The following is a 14,323-nucleotide window of genomic DNA, read 5'->3' as shown; positions in this document are numbered from 1 at the left end:
TGACCCAGGTAATGAGCTCACCATCAGGGCGCAGCTCCACGGGACCAGAGGCAGGCAGTTGCAGAAGGTCCTACCAGCAGCTGTCAGGCAAAGGCAAGGTGACAAGAAGGGGCTGATACCCCAGGCCTGTGCTTAAATGATGCTCCTGAACCTATGGGCAAGAGGGTGTGGGTGGAGGCCCCAGGTGATGCTGGTCAGGATGATTGAGACCTATTAGTGCCCTCAGGGCACTGACACTGTAATTCTTTATCATATAATTAAGTCCTCAGATCACAATACCAGGCAACATGTATTCTTATGAGCGCCTCGTTGCATTTTTATCAAAGGAACCTGGAAATGGGTGGAAAAAAAAGGAGTCATTCCCCAACAAGCAAGTGAAATCTAAGCTCTGCCGCCCATAAAATAATTCACTATTGAATTGATCTCTGGAATGCACAATGGATTTCATAGCGCTAATCTTTTCTGTAACATTTCCCTTCATTACTCTTTAACAGCACTCAAGCTGAGAGTCTCAGCACTTACGTTGCTCTCTCGCTCCCTGCAAAGCAGGGCTGCATAGCTGGTTTCTCGGAGAAATAAGGGAGCAATAAAGCTAGCCCTGGCAGGCACTTCCGAAGATGAAACCGAGAAGCACTGTCATTCTTTAGTAACACAGAGCAAAGCAGATGAGGTAATGCAGCTTGTAGAAGACATGAGGGCAAAAGATTGATTAGAAGCAGGGCTGAAAAAACAGATTATTGTCTTCCTAAACATGCTCAACACTTCGGTTCCAGCTCCTCCTTTTCTCCTGTAATGCCTTGTTCTTATTTCCTTTCATAATCCCTAAGTGAGTAGAAAGCTTTTCTGACCTCATCTATCAGACCAAATTTTTGCCTTTTTTGTTCCTCCCTGCACACAGGCACTATGGAGGCTGTTGCACAGGTATAACAGAGCAGAATCAGGCCCGTGAGCTGCTACTTGTCAGAAGTCCAAAGCATATTTATAAATAGACATGTTTATTTTAGAAGAAGGTGTTATTCAAATGCACAGTTAATACTTAAGCATGAAAGCTAAAATGTCTCCTTCCAGCCCCTCCTACACATGCTTTCCATTCCAGAGAGACCCCAGAGTACATATTCAAATAAGTATTTTATTTGAATAAGTATTAATGATCAAGTATTTGTATTGATCATATGTAAATAAGTATTAATGATCAAGACATTCCATATTTAATTGAACCTCATTTAACTGCTTAAAACTTTTAAAAGAAGCTCTCAGCAAGAACTCAGGGGAAAAAAACCAAGTTGTAAGAGGTGGGATGCCAGGCTAAGGAGGATAAACAAAAATTCTTTGATTCCTAAATCTTCTCTAATGGGATTTCTCATTTAAGTCCTTCTATATGTTCTTATTTATAAAGCAGGAATTATATAACATAAAAGCAACACATGGTTAAAGCTGTCATGGTGATACAACATTTTTTACCAGTGACCTGTATTTCAGAGACAGTACTTCTACTGAATGTGTTTTAACATAAGCTAATGAATATGGCATTCAAATGGATTCATTTGGATAAATTTTCCTAATTTGTCCGTTGGCTGTAATGAATTTTCAGAGACTTAGCTGGAAAGGATATTTTTTTAAGCAAGAGATTAAAATGCATGACCTTAAATAGAGCCCTCCCATCTGGTTTTCTTCCAAAAGTGTCTCAATTGCCTCTGTCATTAAGAACACAATACTGCTCTTTCTTGGGCTTTCCAACGAATATAGTTATGTTCCTGGGAAAATATGGAGAGAAAGAGCTAAGACCAGTCAAATGGGATGAATAGGAGAAAGGATTTTGAGCCTTAGGAAATGCTGTTCATTTACTTATGAGGATTATGTACACTGTATAAATAGCGTAAGATTCTCTAGGAACATTACGCAACAAACAGACAATTATATTGCAGGACTGCTGATTAAGACACATGGTACAGGTTCCTGAACAATGCTATTACTCAGACCAAAAACTCTAATCTGTTTCTCATTTTCCTTCCATCAGTGTGGCTCTAGAATAATTCCATTTAAGTCATTAGGATTTTACATGCTGGAGCTGGCAATTAGGCTGGGAAGAGTTTTTGGACAGTGACTACGTACTGTCTGTTCTGTGCCAATAGGACTTTTCAGAAATTAACACTTCAAAGGCTAAGCATCAGATTCTGATCTGGGTTAGAACACAATGAGTCTGACACAACACAACCGAGATCAGCAGGCGGCTTACTACAGATTTACACCTACATGGATGAGAGCAAAAACTAGACTTGTGTATCAAAGAGTCTGCTACTGCATCTTATTCAAAGCTGGTGTTCCATCTATGCTTTCTGCTTCATATTTATGCTAGAAATTGCATTCACACATCAGAGACATTAGAGAGGATCAACTTTTAGTGCAGTGATTTTTCATTTATGCTCTAGAGTCCCACCTAATCCTGAATGTGCTGACACCTGTATGAACTGCACAGGAAGACAGAGATCCTGCCTGAAAGAGCTGACAAACTTCCTTCATTTAAGGACTTTGTTTTCAAGAGTTGCTTGAAAGAAGTCTCATCTCTCTGCCACACTACTTTACGTATCCAGCTAGAGTTATATATTTCTTTATTTCATGTTTTTATTTCTGGGAAGCGAGGCTTGGTTCTCGTGGCATACAGAAGGTATCTTGCATTTACCTGCTTCCACCTTGCCTCCCTCCCTCTCCTTCCTCTGCCCCCAGCAGCCCCCAGTGGATCTTCTTAGATGGGTGCAGACTGCAGGAAGCCCATGGAGACAGTGCACCACATAAGCAACAAGTATGATATGAAAAGCCGGAGATGCTTGTGGGAATCCAAGCATTGACACAGAATCATAGAATCATAGAATCATAGAATAGTTTGGGTTGGAAGGGACCTTTAAGGTCATCCAGTCCAACCCCCCTGCAAGAGCAGGGACATCTTTAACTACATCAGGTTGCTCAGAGCCCTGTCCAACCTGACCTTGAATGTTTCCAGGGATGGGGCCTCCACCACCTCTCTGGGCAACCTGGGCCAGTGCCTCACCACCCTCATTGTAAACAACTTCTTTCTTAAATCCAGTCTAAAGACATGGAGCATGCTTCCAGACATCAAGCATGCTTCTGAATTGCCCCTTCTCTGAGTGTCCCATGACTGGGGCTCCATGGGAGCCTGTTAGCTGTTCAAGTTCTGTGCACACACACTTCAGCATGGGGAACCCCCATTTGGAGTGAGAAGGGGTATAAATGGCGACGGTAGAGACTCCCTGAAAGTCTCTCTCTCATCTGTAGCACAAAAGCTTAGTCGTTATGCCTGAGCATAGATGTCTCTGAGGTCACTGCATGAGGACAACCTGCGAGCTGTGATCCTCTTCAGAGTGTCTTTTTGCACAAATCGCCCTTGACAGCATCTTTCTAGACTCCCACGGTGCCCCACATTCCTTATGAAGCAGGGTGATGCCCGAGCGATCCACACCTTTGAACAGCCTGCAGTGGTTTCACCATCCTCATGACAATCGCTATTCTTTGGTCTGTCCGCATCCACCTCCGTTCCTTCCATTCCCATTCCCTCCTGAATGTCATCTGCGTGATCAAGAACGCATCAGCCAGATTAAGAACGCTTTCACTCTTCCTTCCAATGCCATGAATCGCCCGTTCACCCTGCCAGGGTTACCATCGCAGTTGTTTCCAAAGGAAAGCTGTACCAGCTCGCAGCCCAACAGCCTGAGAACTCACAAGGTAACAAGAACTTGTCACCACGAATAAACTGCGGAATGTAGCTGTTCTGTGTGAGGTTTTAATTACAGTTGGCAAGTGTGAGTTTACAGCTGGAGATGAGGCCATGTGTGATATCAGCAGAATAAGATGCCAATATCAGTGACTGTATCACTGTTTCCAGACAGAATTCGTTTGGAAATTGCTTCATCATTTTGAGAGATCTTGGAAAATGCTTTAATCTCTTCCACAGAGTTTTCAGACCGTGATGGTTAACATTTACCAACCACATTGTCTTCTCAATTTTAACAGATAAATCTTCGTTTCCACCATACAGTTAAAGGTGGATTTAAACCAGCATATTCAAAGGTAGAATTTGTTGGCAAATCATTTTTGGCTCAGCGTCAGGTTTGTCTTTCAATTAAAAAATTAATTCTAATATTATTTGATTTCCTAAGGAAACAAGACTCAATGCAGTTACCCTCACTACATGTGTGTTCCGTATCTGCGTTTACGTTATTTTGTCTGCCTTTCACAGCTTTTGCGCCTGTTGGCCAGTTTCAACCAAATTTTACAGATTTATGGATGTTAAAGTCCTCGCAAGGTTTGTGAAAATAGGCAATCAGGAGTTTGTGAAAACAGCTCCGACCTAGGTCAAAATGTCTTCCCTGCAATCGATACTGATGCTACCTGCTGGTAACTCATTCGTGTCTACACGTGCTGCAGTTACACCTTGGGTGGACGGAGCATCAGAACGGAGGCAGGCTCAGAAACTCAATAGTAAAAAGAGCACAATCCTTCTTAAAAATCCGCTCCCTGGAGCAGCGCGTGAGCTTATAACTTTGGTATAAATTACAAGCAAGTTTGTTCATTACAGTGAAATTACTGCAGATTTACACTGTCAAAACGGGGAACAAACACTGCCTTTATGTGTATTTAGTTACCGTTAGTGGCAAGAGTGAAGGGTGCAGTGCAGCAAGTTATTAATCGCAGGATTAAGCGCGTTGGTTCCCTTAGGACTGCTCAAATAAGGACTGCTCATGGGAAGGTGCGTGAACGAACAAAGTGACGGAGACAGAGCAAGAGCTCATTCTGACCCACGAGGTGATCCGATTGTTAACAAAGATTTTCTCCCCCCAAAAAATTATTGGTGCTGGCTGACATGTAAGAAAGAATTCAAGTCAATGTTCAGCTCCCTGAACACTGCAGCACTGGCAGCTATACATAATAAAACGATGCTGTTTATATTTTTACATCAGCAAAATGTTTGTGAAGGTCTGCGAGACCAGGAACTTTCCTCAATGCCATTTAAACAGGCACTTGCCAGATTTAATACTGTGCTTTGTGTTCAAGCTGTACATTTCATTACTGTAATCCCTCAGATACGCTTCTTTCTTTGTGAGATTTTGAGGGAAGAAAATGGATGCAGTTTTCCTTATTAGCCACTCCTTTTCCTTCTCGCAGTGTCAGGCTTGCTGTGAAGAAGACTGTCAATTTGTTTTATCACATGCATCCCAAGGCGGCTCCTTTTTTTCTCCCTGACTCTCTTGTGTCATCACAGCATTCGTGGTCTTGATCTCAGAATGCTTCTTACTGAAAGACGTGAATACAGCCTTTCTCTTCCCAACTATTACGGCTGCTTCTGCTGCCCCGTTACAGCATCAGTGTCAGTATAAATAATTATATGTATTTAACCTTTTACAAAGGATGGAGTTTCCACATTTTCGAAGCACCTTTGAACCTGGGCAGCCAACACTCTCGTTATTTAACAGCATACTGACGTTCTCTATCACTAACCTTTGACAATAATGAAATGATTTTCTGTTTGCAAGCCTCTCTTTTCCATACGGGCTTCTTTCACCCTTTCTCCTGGTTGTGACTACGGGCCTGTCTCAAGCCGCTTAAGAGAAAGAAGTTTCTCTAAAAGAAGACAAATGCAGCGTTAAAGCCATTTTCCTCTTCTACTTCAAAGACACCTTTCTTAGATACACCCCCTGCAAAACGCTTTCTGTATTACACCCCAGGAACAAACTCTCCTTTATCCATGGTATATAACGACCCAGACGAACCCAGAACACCCCTTATACAGGAGGTGTATTAAGTTGATAAGACCGTATTTATTGTGTTCACTTTGGAAAGCTTGTAAGCAGAAGTAGTTTGGAGCAGAAGGGATTGAAAGGTGCTGATGTACTGATGTGCTTGCTACCTTCTTCATGTCTGATGCTGCCCACAGGACTGTGGGAGCGTGGAAGGGCATGAACAACCCACAGCCCACCTGTGGATTAATTGACTGTATGAGTTTTTTTCACCACTTCTTCAAGTACTTTCCAGTTATACACCTATCTATAATCCTTCTCTACTTCATTTGGTCACCTTTCTGGCTCCTATTCTCCTTTCAAGATGCTCCGTCAACTTTTCCCCCGTATCATTCCCAATGCTCACAATGCCTTTCTTCTCCATCTGCCTTTCCCTGCCTTACGTCATCATTTTCTCTTCAGAAAAATCCCTTGCTTGCCACCTTCTGAGGTGTTTTCTAGTGTTCAGAAACAGGTGATGCTCTTTCTGTTGGCTTGGACAGAGGTTGGGATGGAGCCATGAAGGGTGGTCTCTGGGAAAAGAGTTATGTTATGGATGAACTGTAGAAGCTGGGATATGGATGGGGATCATTTTGGGACAAAAGATTTTGGGGTAGGAGATTACTGAACTCTTTCACCCAAGTCTTGAAACTTTTGGTCAAAATACTGTTTTGAAACAAAAAATGGAAAAGATTCAATCAAAAAATGACAAAATGAAAGATTTCGATTTTCAAAAAGATGCACTGCATTGAGGTGGGTGGAAGAGAATGAGTAATTGAATTTTATCAGAACCCACAAATAAAGTTGCTTTTGACTGGGAGATCCAAATTCTCTTTTTCCCTATGCCATTCCTTCATGGCGCTGGGTGTGTTCCTTAGCTTTCCACTGCTCACCTGTGAAATGGTGCTAACAAGGCTTCTCTACCCACCTTTTAAAAGTCATTATTATTTGTAGCACACACTGATACTCCAAAGAAAAGTAGTTTAAAAAGCGAAGTATCTTTGTTACGTTAATCCAGAACACTAAATATTCACTTAATTTAATCTACATAAATTAAGGAAGGAAGAAATGATGCGGGGAAAAAAATAACTCTAGAAAAATACTGTCCATTTATTCCAACATACTTTGTCCTACGTACATAGCAAAGGGTGAGATATTTCACTTCGGAGAGGCAAATTGCTGGAAAGAAGAAAAAGTCATGGTACTATCTGTTAAAAATCTGTTTCCTCTTACCCAAGACATAAATCTCGCTGTTGACTACGGCTGTGCTGAAGCGGTATTTGGAGTACTTCATTGGCGCGCCTTCTGTCCATTTGTCTTGGCCTGGGTCGTACCGAAACATTCTGTTACTTAATCGATCCGGCTCATCGTCAGGCAGATCCATCTGTATGAAATATGACAGCCATATAATAATACAACATTTGGAGCCCTCTGCACATGCCTGCGTGCAATTAATCACAGCGGACAGCTGAGCAGATAAATAACATAAACACATCCATTATAGCTGCGAAGTGATTCATACTCGCTAGGGTTTCATGGCACCCATGACTTGTGGCTGGGACTACGCTGTGGAAGGCAAATGAATAAGAGGGCATCTATATTCTGCAGCAATAACGCTGAGGATTTCGGTAATAACAATACGTTCACGGGCCCGGCTCTGGCAGAATGTACCTCTTTCACAAGGCTGCTGTAAAGTCCTAATAATAATAGAGGGAAAACCAGTCTATCTGACATTTTTTCTTCCTGCTAAGGGTTGAAATCTATTCTCTCTGTTACTCAGACCATACCATGAGTCTCAGTGAGGTACTTTGCTGGCCTTTCTCAGGCCTGTATACATACCTAATTCTCAAGTCATTTGCACGTTTCTTTAGTCAGCCTAACCAGAGTAATGTTGTTCAACTGCTGTAACTTCTCCTTCAGTAGTTTTCATAATAAGTTCCTAACCTCCCGCTATATCTTTGCTGCCATAACACTCCCTTTATACTCACTCCTACTCCTCTTGTTCTCTCTAATCTTCTTCCCCTTTCTCTGCCTGTCTCGCATGATGCAGGGAACTCAAATTATGTTTTCTGGGTACGACACCCTTGAATGTAAGCAGTAGGCTGTGGGGGGAGGATCCTGAAATATTTCGGGATGAAAGCTTTCACGTAGAGAGAGTGAGAAGGAGAGAACTACTTTGCTTACTTGTGATGGTGTTATATCTGTTCTTGCTTTGCTTGTTATTTTTCTTTCCCAAAAGACTTTCCCAACACTAATGTCACGGACAAGGTAGTAGGAGGCAAACTAGAAAGTAAATATATAGCCCCTTGGTTACTCCCTGTAGGGGCCCAGGGGCATGCTCTTTCTCCATGGTAAGTGTGAAACACTAATTTATTCACTGAAAGAGGGGTAAACTGTGTATTTTCAATGCAGAGTAAGCATATACTTAGGAGCAGGCACCGTTTGACATGCTGTAAATTCACATCCTACCTCATTTTTGTGGTGATGTTCACCTCAGAGCACACCCTGTGCTCTTTATGTACAGAAAACATACCATCCAGCAGCCCTTCTCTCTGTCTCAAGGGTCTGAAACCTTCCTCTCAGCCTCGCCAAATGCTTTCTTCCTTTTTAAGAGCCCCCCGTTACCAAGGCTGGACTCGCTTGGGTTTTTAACTCCGCTGGCATCAGTGAGGCTAGGCCAATGCTGAGCTGGAGCAATGGTGCTGCGAGTTGAGCCCTTGCCCTCCTAAGCTGTCATTTTATGTCCTGCCTTGACTTCGTCTTGTCTTGTTTCAATTGCAAAGCCTGAGCGGGAAGGGAACATGTATTTATCTCTGTCCTGTAACGGACACATGCATTTATGGCTCTCTATCAATGCCGCATCGTTAGGATTTGTCCAGGATTGACGGAACGTTCAGTGCTGCGTGAGCACAGGGACGGCTCCTGGCTTGACGAACTGATTTGCTTTCACAGGGCAGCGGTGGTGGCCCCACGTATACAATCCCTGCCTCTGGCAGGTGAGTGTGGGACATATATGGCACCAGAAGAATTCAGCACTCTGCAGTGCTGGTCTTAACGCACTTTTTTGAGAGCTTTAGCTCATTTGTTGTGATCTGTTCAGGTACACCTGAACCTTACAAAGCTGTGGGTTTTAATCAATTACTGTCAATCTGCTCATCTCAAGCCTCTTTATATATAAACTCAGACTCCCATGTACTGATACTGATAGTACTGGTTGGCAGGTAGCCACTTTAGGTGTTTTCCAGGTGCCTGTATTTTTTTAAAAACCATTCTTGGCTCAATGTTCCTGACTTGCACTTCCAAGCCACTTTTCCCCCTTATAATCTGTTCTGGAGAACTATTAAGAAAGACAAATCTGGTTGTCTGACTTCAACATCTATCTCTGTGATACAACATATCTTTAAGTTCAAGCTTTTTACAGACAGATCGTTTGTACATTAAGTACGTTTTCATATTTTAATTCGAGGTATCCTTGCTCAGTTGTTTCAGTATCAGAAATACTCTCTGATCTTTCTGTTGTCTCCTTTGGGGACTCCTGCACTCAGAATATCCAAAGAGGTGGCAATCACTGAATGCATCTCACTTTTAAATACTTTAAACAGTAATTTATTTCAAGAGAACGCAAACCAATGAGATGTGATGAGAGTGTGAACATACTGCTGTCGGCAACAAGGATTACAGATGCTCTACGTCACTGTCAAGTAAATGTGGGCTTTATCCTGAGTGCTCAAATTTAAACTGCACCGAGCAGTAAAGAAGAATGGGCTACCCTCTTAGAAAAGATCTTTTGCACTGGGAGCAACGGGAGAGAGCAAGCACGGTTCCTGACATCCCTCTTCCTTGTAGCATAGTTCTGTATATTCCCCGTACTACTGAATATGGTATCTGTGGCCCTGCCGAAAATTCCCCTTCAAACTTTACATGGCCAAGCAATGCAACTGAAACAAATAAATGGATTCATTAAAGGAATCTGTTTTCCAGAGAATGCTTTGACTTTTCATTTAAAATATCATTTAGTGAAAGTCAAATAAATGGTTAAGCAAGGAAGTTTCCTGAGAAATTGAGGTGAACTTTACATTTCAGATACAAATCTGTCCCTGAAGTTCACCCGTGTACACACTTTTTGAAGACAGGGCTCGGTTAAGGGCCTCTGTATGATTTAAATACCATTATTTACTGATACCTAGAAAAATTAAGTGGACAGTGTATAAGGAAATGAAAGGCTGAAGTTAATCCATTTTTCACAGCCTGGGATGACAAAAAAGTGCCCGATACGTACTAAATATCATCCTAGTTATTTCAATTCAAGTTTTTTTTGGGAAAAAAAAAAAAAAAGTAGTATGATTCCTGTATGATTCCTCTCACAGTACCTATTTAAAATTGAACCCATGTTGACACAGGAGATGTATTTTAAACTCTTGCTCACTGTGCACATCTCTGAAAGAACTGCCCTTCCTAAAGGTGGTATTTACAGTGAGGATGGCATAAGATGGATATTATTCCTCTTCACCCTGTTTGGTTTTCCTACAAAAGATGTTTAATCAGAGGGATGCGAGCAATTTATTCTTCTGTTATCACTTTTTATCACTTGTTATCACTGATGTACTTTTCCTATGCAAGAAGCACCATAAAATTACACATCATGTAAACCCAGCATAGCTCTGCTTGTTAGTAAACAAACAAAACCAAATAAGCGGCACATTTCTTAACCTGTGGTGTCCAGCCACCCAGCACGTAGAGCTTATTCTTCACCGTCACTGCCACATGGCAGGCTAGCGGTACGGGAAGAGGTGCCGTGCTTCTCCAGGTGCCTTGCTCCATGGAATACTTCTCCACACAGTTTGTGACCAGATACTGATTTTTCACTTTCATTTGCCCTCCTATTACGTAGAGATCGTTATGGATAGTGCCCAATGCATAGAGTTCACGGAGCTGAGTGGTGCACAGGCTGTGCCAAAACTGGTTTCCTCGCTGGTGGTATCTGTAGGAAAATCCAAAGTGGTAAATGCCCTGGTTCACTGAGGACCCACCAGCTTGTTTTGAAACGTCACCCCCTTCATCATCAAAGTTTATTCAGACAATGGTACGATGGCAAGAGAAGCTTTCTCCTTCACAGAGAAGTTATAAAATTGAGCCCAATGTTTGCAAGATGAAGCATTTTTAGTATGAGGAATCCTAGGCATCCTTTCAACGATATTTGACCCTAATTAAAGTAAGAAGTCCCTTATTTCTGCAGGTGCTGCTCAATCACCGTTTCCACTGAAGTTAGTGGGAAGAGCGAAAGCTCAACACTGCTGAAAATAAGGCCGCTTCATCTGCCTCAGTATGGATTTACTTCCTTAAATTCAGACATCTGTGTTTGAAAATGCTGTCACCATTTTTTAATTTTGTCTTTAAACCAGAAAATGTCTGGTTTTCTTTAAAATGGGTGCATCTCAAAAAGACATGAGTAAAAGCAGTATGAGGGTCTAAAGCTATCGATCATTATCCTTTAATCTCTGAAGTACTATCATCAACATCAACATCAACAGAGAAATGTGTTATCTCTGTCTTACTGGACTCCTTGGGTCATTCGCTCGACTCATTTCCCCCTGCTAATGACCTAGAAAAGACCATCCTAGGAAAACGTTGAGATTTGAGTAAGGAGAATATAAAATCCACATACATTGATGTAGGATCTAATCAAGCTCATTTACATAGAGATGCCACTGCAGTAAATCCTCCTTCTTTCAGGAGAAAAGGCATCAGGATTTTGTTGCATGTATATAATTCATTGTGCCATAAAGATCAATTGTGACAAATTGATTAGAGTAATTGAAATCTCTGGGAAAACTTTCAGGTAAAGAACGCTTTGTCTAATGGTCTGTTTTCGTCCCCAGAAACATTATTTGGATTGAAAATTTTTAAATAATTGGGGATTTTCTGACAGAAGGTACACACCTATAAATTTCGATGTTCCTGGTCTTTTGTCTAGACATTTTGACGGCGCTTGCCTCTCCTGCCACAATAATATCATTATTCTCAGTGACAACACCGGTGCAAACACAGCCTAAACCCTCTCCATACTTCGGAGAGGCAATGAAGTACGTCTTTTGTGTTGCCGGAGCATAACAAAAACTGGCATCTGCATAGCTACCATGTCTTGACCTAATGCCGAGAGAATTGTTGCCGATGCAGAGTAAGAGATCAGTGGTCTCCATGCCGTATCGCAGGCTGAGGGAAGGGTGGCTGGATAGCTTGATGGTTTTCAGTGCTTCCTCAAACATATCATTGCATTCTGAACTGCACAGGAGCATTGTGTTCCTCTTCCGGGCTTCCACGAGAAAGGAAGGGCTGACAAGTACCAGTCTCACTTGCTTCAGGAGCTCAATAAGGTGCTCTACACGTGACTTTCTGCTGTGCTTGACCCATCTAATGACGAGGTCCAGAATGCTCTCCTCCCTGGAAATATTCAGATCATCTGATTTTATGAGAGTCAACAGCTGCTGGAATTCAATCTCTAATATTTCTTCCTGTAAGCTCACCTCAGCAAAATGCTGATATAAGTATTTCCTCGCTTGATCAGATAAATCTTCTGCCCCAATGTGGTTTGCGAAGTAGTAGATGCCCACACAGTTGGAAGCATCCATATGGTCCATCATGTACTTCTGACACATACTGAAAACATCTTCCATCTGCATGAAATACGCAGCGAGCGCAACAGTCTGCACGTTCTGATTAGTGAGGTGCAAATCTGCACTGTACATGTAACGGAGTATTACGGACACGCTCTCTGCAGAGATGTCATGCAGTACCACTTCTCTTTGCGTGCATTCAGCCAAGCCACAGGTAAACATGGCTTTGAAATAGGGACTGAAGGCAGCCAGCACCACCTTATGGCAGGGGAATTTCTCGCCTTCTGCAACTAGCACAACATCAATTATCTCTGCTGATTCTTTCATTCTCTTTACTTGTTCCAATAAAGTCAAGCTGTGGTGCTGCCTTCTTTTCTCCTCAGCCTTATGATCCATGGTTGATCTCCAAACTTCCTGTTTTTAAATCTCCTCAGAAGTCAAGGTCTTCATCAGGAATGGTTCTAGAGGTAGAAGCATAACATTGTCCAATAAGAACAAATTACTGGGCAAATGAATATTGCTGTTGATATCTAAAGCTAGTCATTCTATAGGGTGTGATATAAATCAGTAATGCACAAAAAGGATATAAAATTATGGTGAGGTCTCAGGCGCGAGGTCTCCAAGACACAAAACAATAAAATGGACGCTTCAAGTGATCTTCAGTATTCAATAACCCCCTCCACGAGTTTTGTGATTATTTTAAAAAAATTACAGACTTCCTTTCAAAACAGTTTTTTCCAGCTGCCTTCTCCCTCCTTTCCCTGATCCTGATCCAGAGCCTATTAAAATCGAGGGAAAGATTTCCACTGACATCAGTAAACTCTGAGTCAGGCCCTTAGTCCCCTGGCTATTCAAATTTTGTCTCTCACGTGCACCCGAAGGACGTTGGTACCAAATGCGCCTTACATTTTTCAACAGCCCCTTAGGTTAGACAGCTAGAATGGAGCAGTGCCTTTTCAGTGCTCACAGCTCCTCTCAAACTAGGAGATATGCCTAAGCAGAGACTTCAGAAAAGGCTTTTACAAGACTAAAAAATATGGAAAACCATTCCACTTGCTTCTCTCATTAGTTTTTACAGTGATCTACACCTCTGCAAAGCGGGTGGGAAATAAAGCCGCTGGTACAACCCAGTTCACCGGCATTTTACAGAGGCATAAGCGTGCGCGTGGATGTTCAATACTCTGCCTTACCACCAGGCTTGGCTACCAGTTTGCAGAACAGTTTTCATTCAGAAGCCCCATGCTTACAGCCTTGCAAAGCAGTGATGAAGCTGCCGCCTCGGTACTCTACCAACGGATTCGTCTCTGCCCCATCGCGCCCAGCTTTACCGGTAGCTCTCCCGCCAGGCTTCAAGCTGAGAAAGTCGAGATTCTGCCCAGATGTTGTGGGCAGAGACAGCTTCCACCCCTGGAGTATGGTGGTGGAACTGGCAGGAAGCAACTTGGTCTCATTGGCCAGATCCTTTACTCTTTCACGTCAAAGTGTAGGTCACTGGTTTTTAGAGTTGCTACCGGTTTGCTTTGGGATAAATAAAGGCTTAGTAAATAGGCGTCAGCTTTCGAGCTGTCCTCCCACTTCTCAGCAGGATGCTTAAGTGCTGCAGATTCACAGAGTTTTGGTTCCACTTACTGTAACCTCAAACGGGATTTTTAATTAAATTGTAATTATTTACATACTCCCTCTAGTTTTATTTATGGGGAAAACAGAAGGAACTTCATGGTCTCATTTCTGGGGGTTTTTTGAGGGGGCCTTTACTGAACCTTTCAGGCTTTCAGATCAGCAAGCTGCAGAATGTGAGGTGCAGTGGTAGAGCTCTCAGCGGGAGATGACTTTTACCCATCGCTTGAGGGATACCAGTCCTTAGCACAGTTTTTGTCTCTAATGTGGTACTGAGACACTTCGGTTATGGAAATGCATTAA

At 42.4% G+C, this 14,323-nt stretch overlaps 1 protein-coding gene across 1 annotated transcript in view; it reads right to left on the bottom strand.

Annotated features, from left to right (window-relative positions):
- KBTBD12 (kelch repeat and BTB domain containing 12) overlaps window positions 1-12,799 on the bottom strand; it is a 31,473-nt gene extending 18,674 nt beyond the window's left edge. Inside the window, exons 1-3 of the mRNA XM_072876414.1 lie at window positions 11,730-12,799; window positions 10,500-10,770; window positions 7,023-7,173 (exon numbers count right to left, since the gene is read on the bottom strand). Of these exons, the coding sequence (XP_072732515.1) occupies window positions 7,023-7,173; window positions 10,500-10,770; window positions 11,730-12,799 (1,492 nt within the window). The remainder of the gene's footprint in view (window positions 1-7,022; window positions 7,174-10,499; window positions 10,771-11,729) is intronic.
- Between the last annotated feature and the right edge of the window lie 1,524 nt (window positions 12,800-14,323).

This window comes from Ciconia boyciana, chromosome 11 (genome assembly GCF_034638445.1).
Source record: "Ciconia boyciana chromosome 11, ASM3463844v1, whole genome shotgun sequence".
In the NCBI taxonomy this organism is placed as follows: Eukaryota; Metazoa; Chordata; class Aves; order Ciconiiformes; family Ciconiidae; genus Ciconia; species Ciconia boyciana.
The sequence above is the reverse complement of the archived record's forward strand: the minus strand, read 5'-3'. Positions and strand labels throughout refer to the sequence as shown.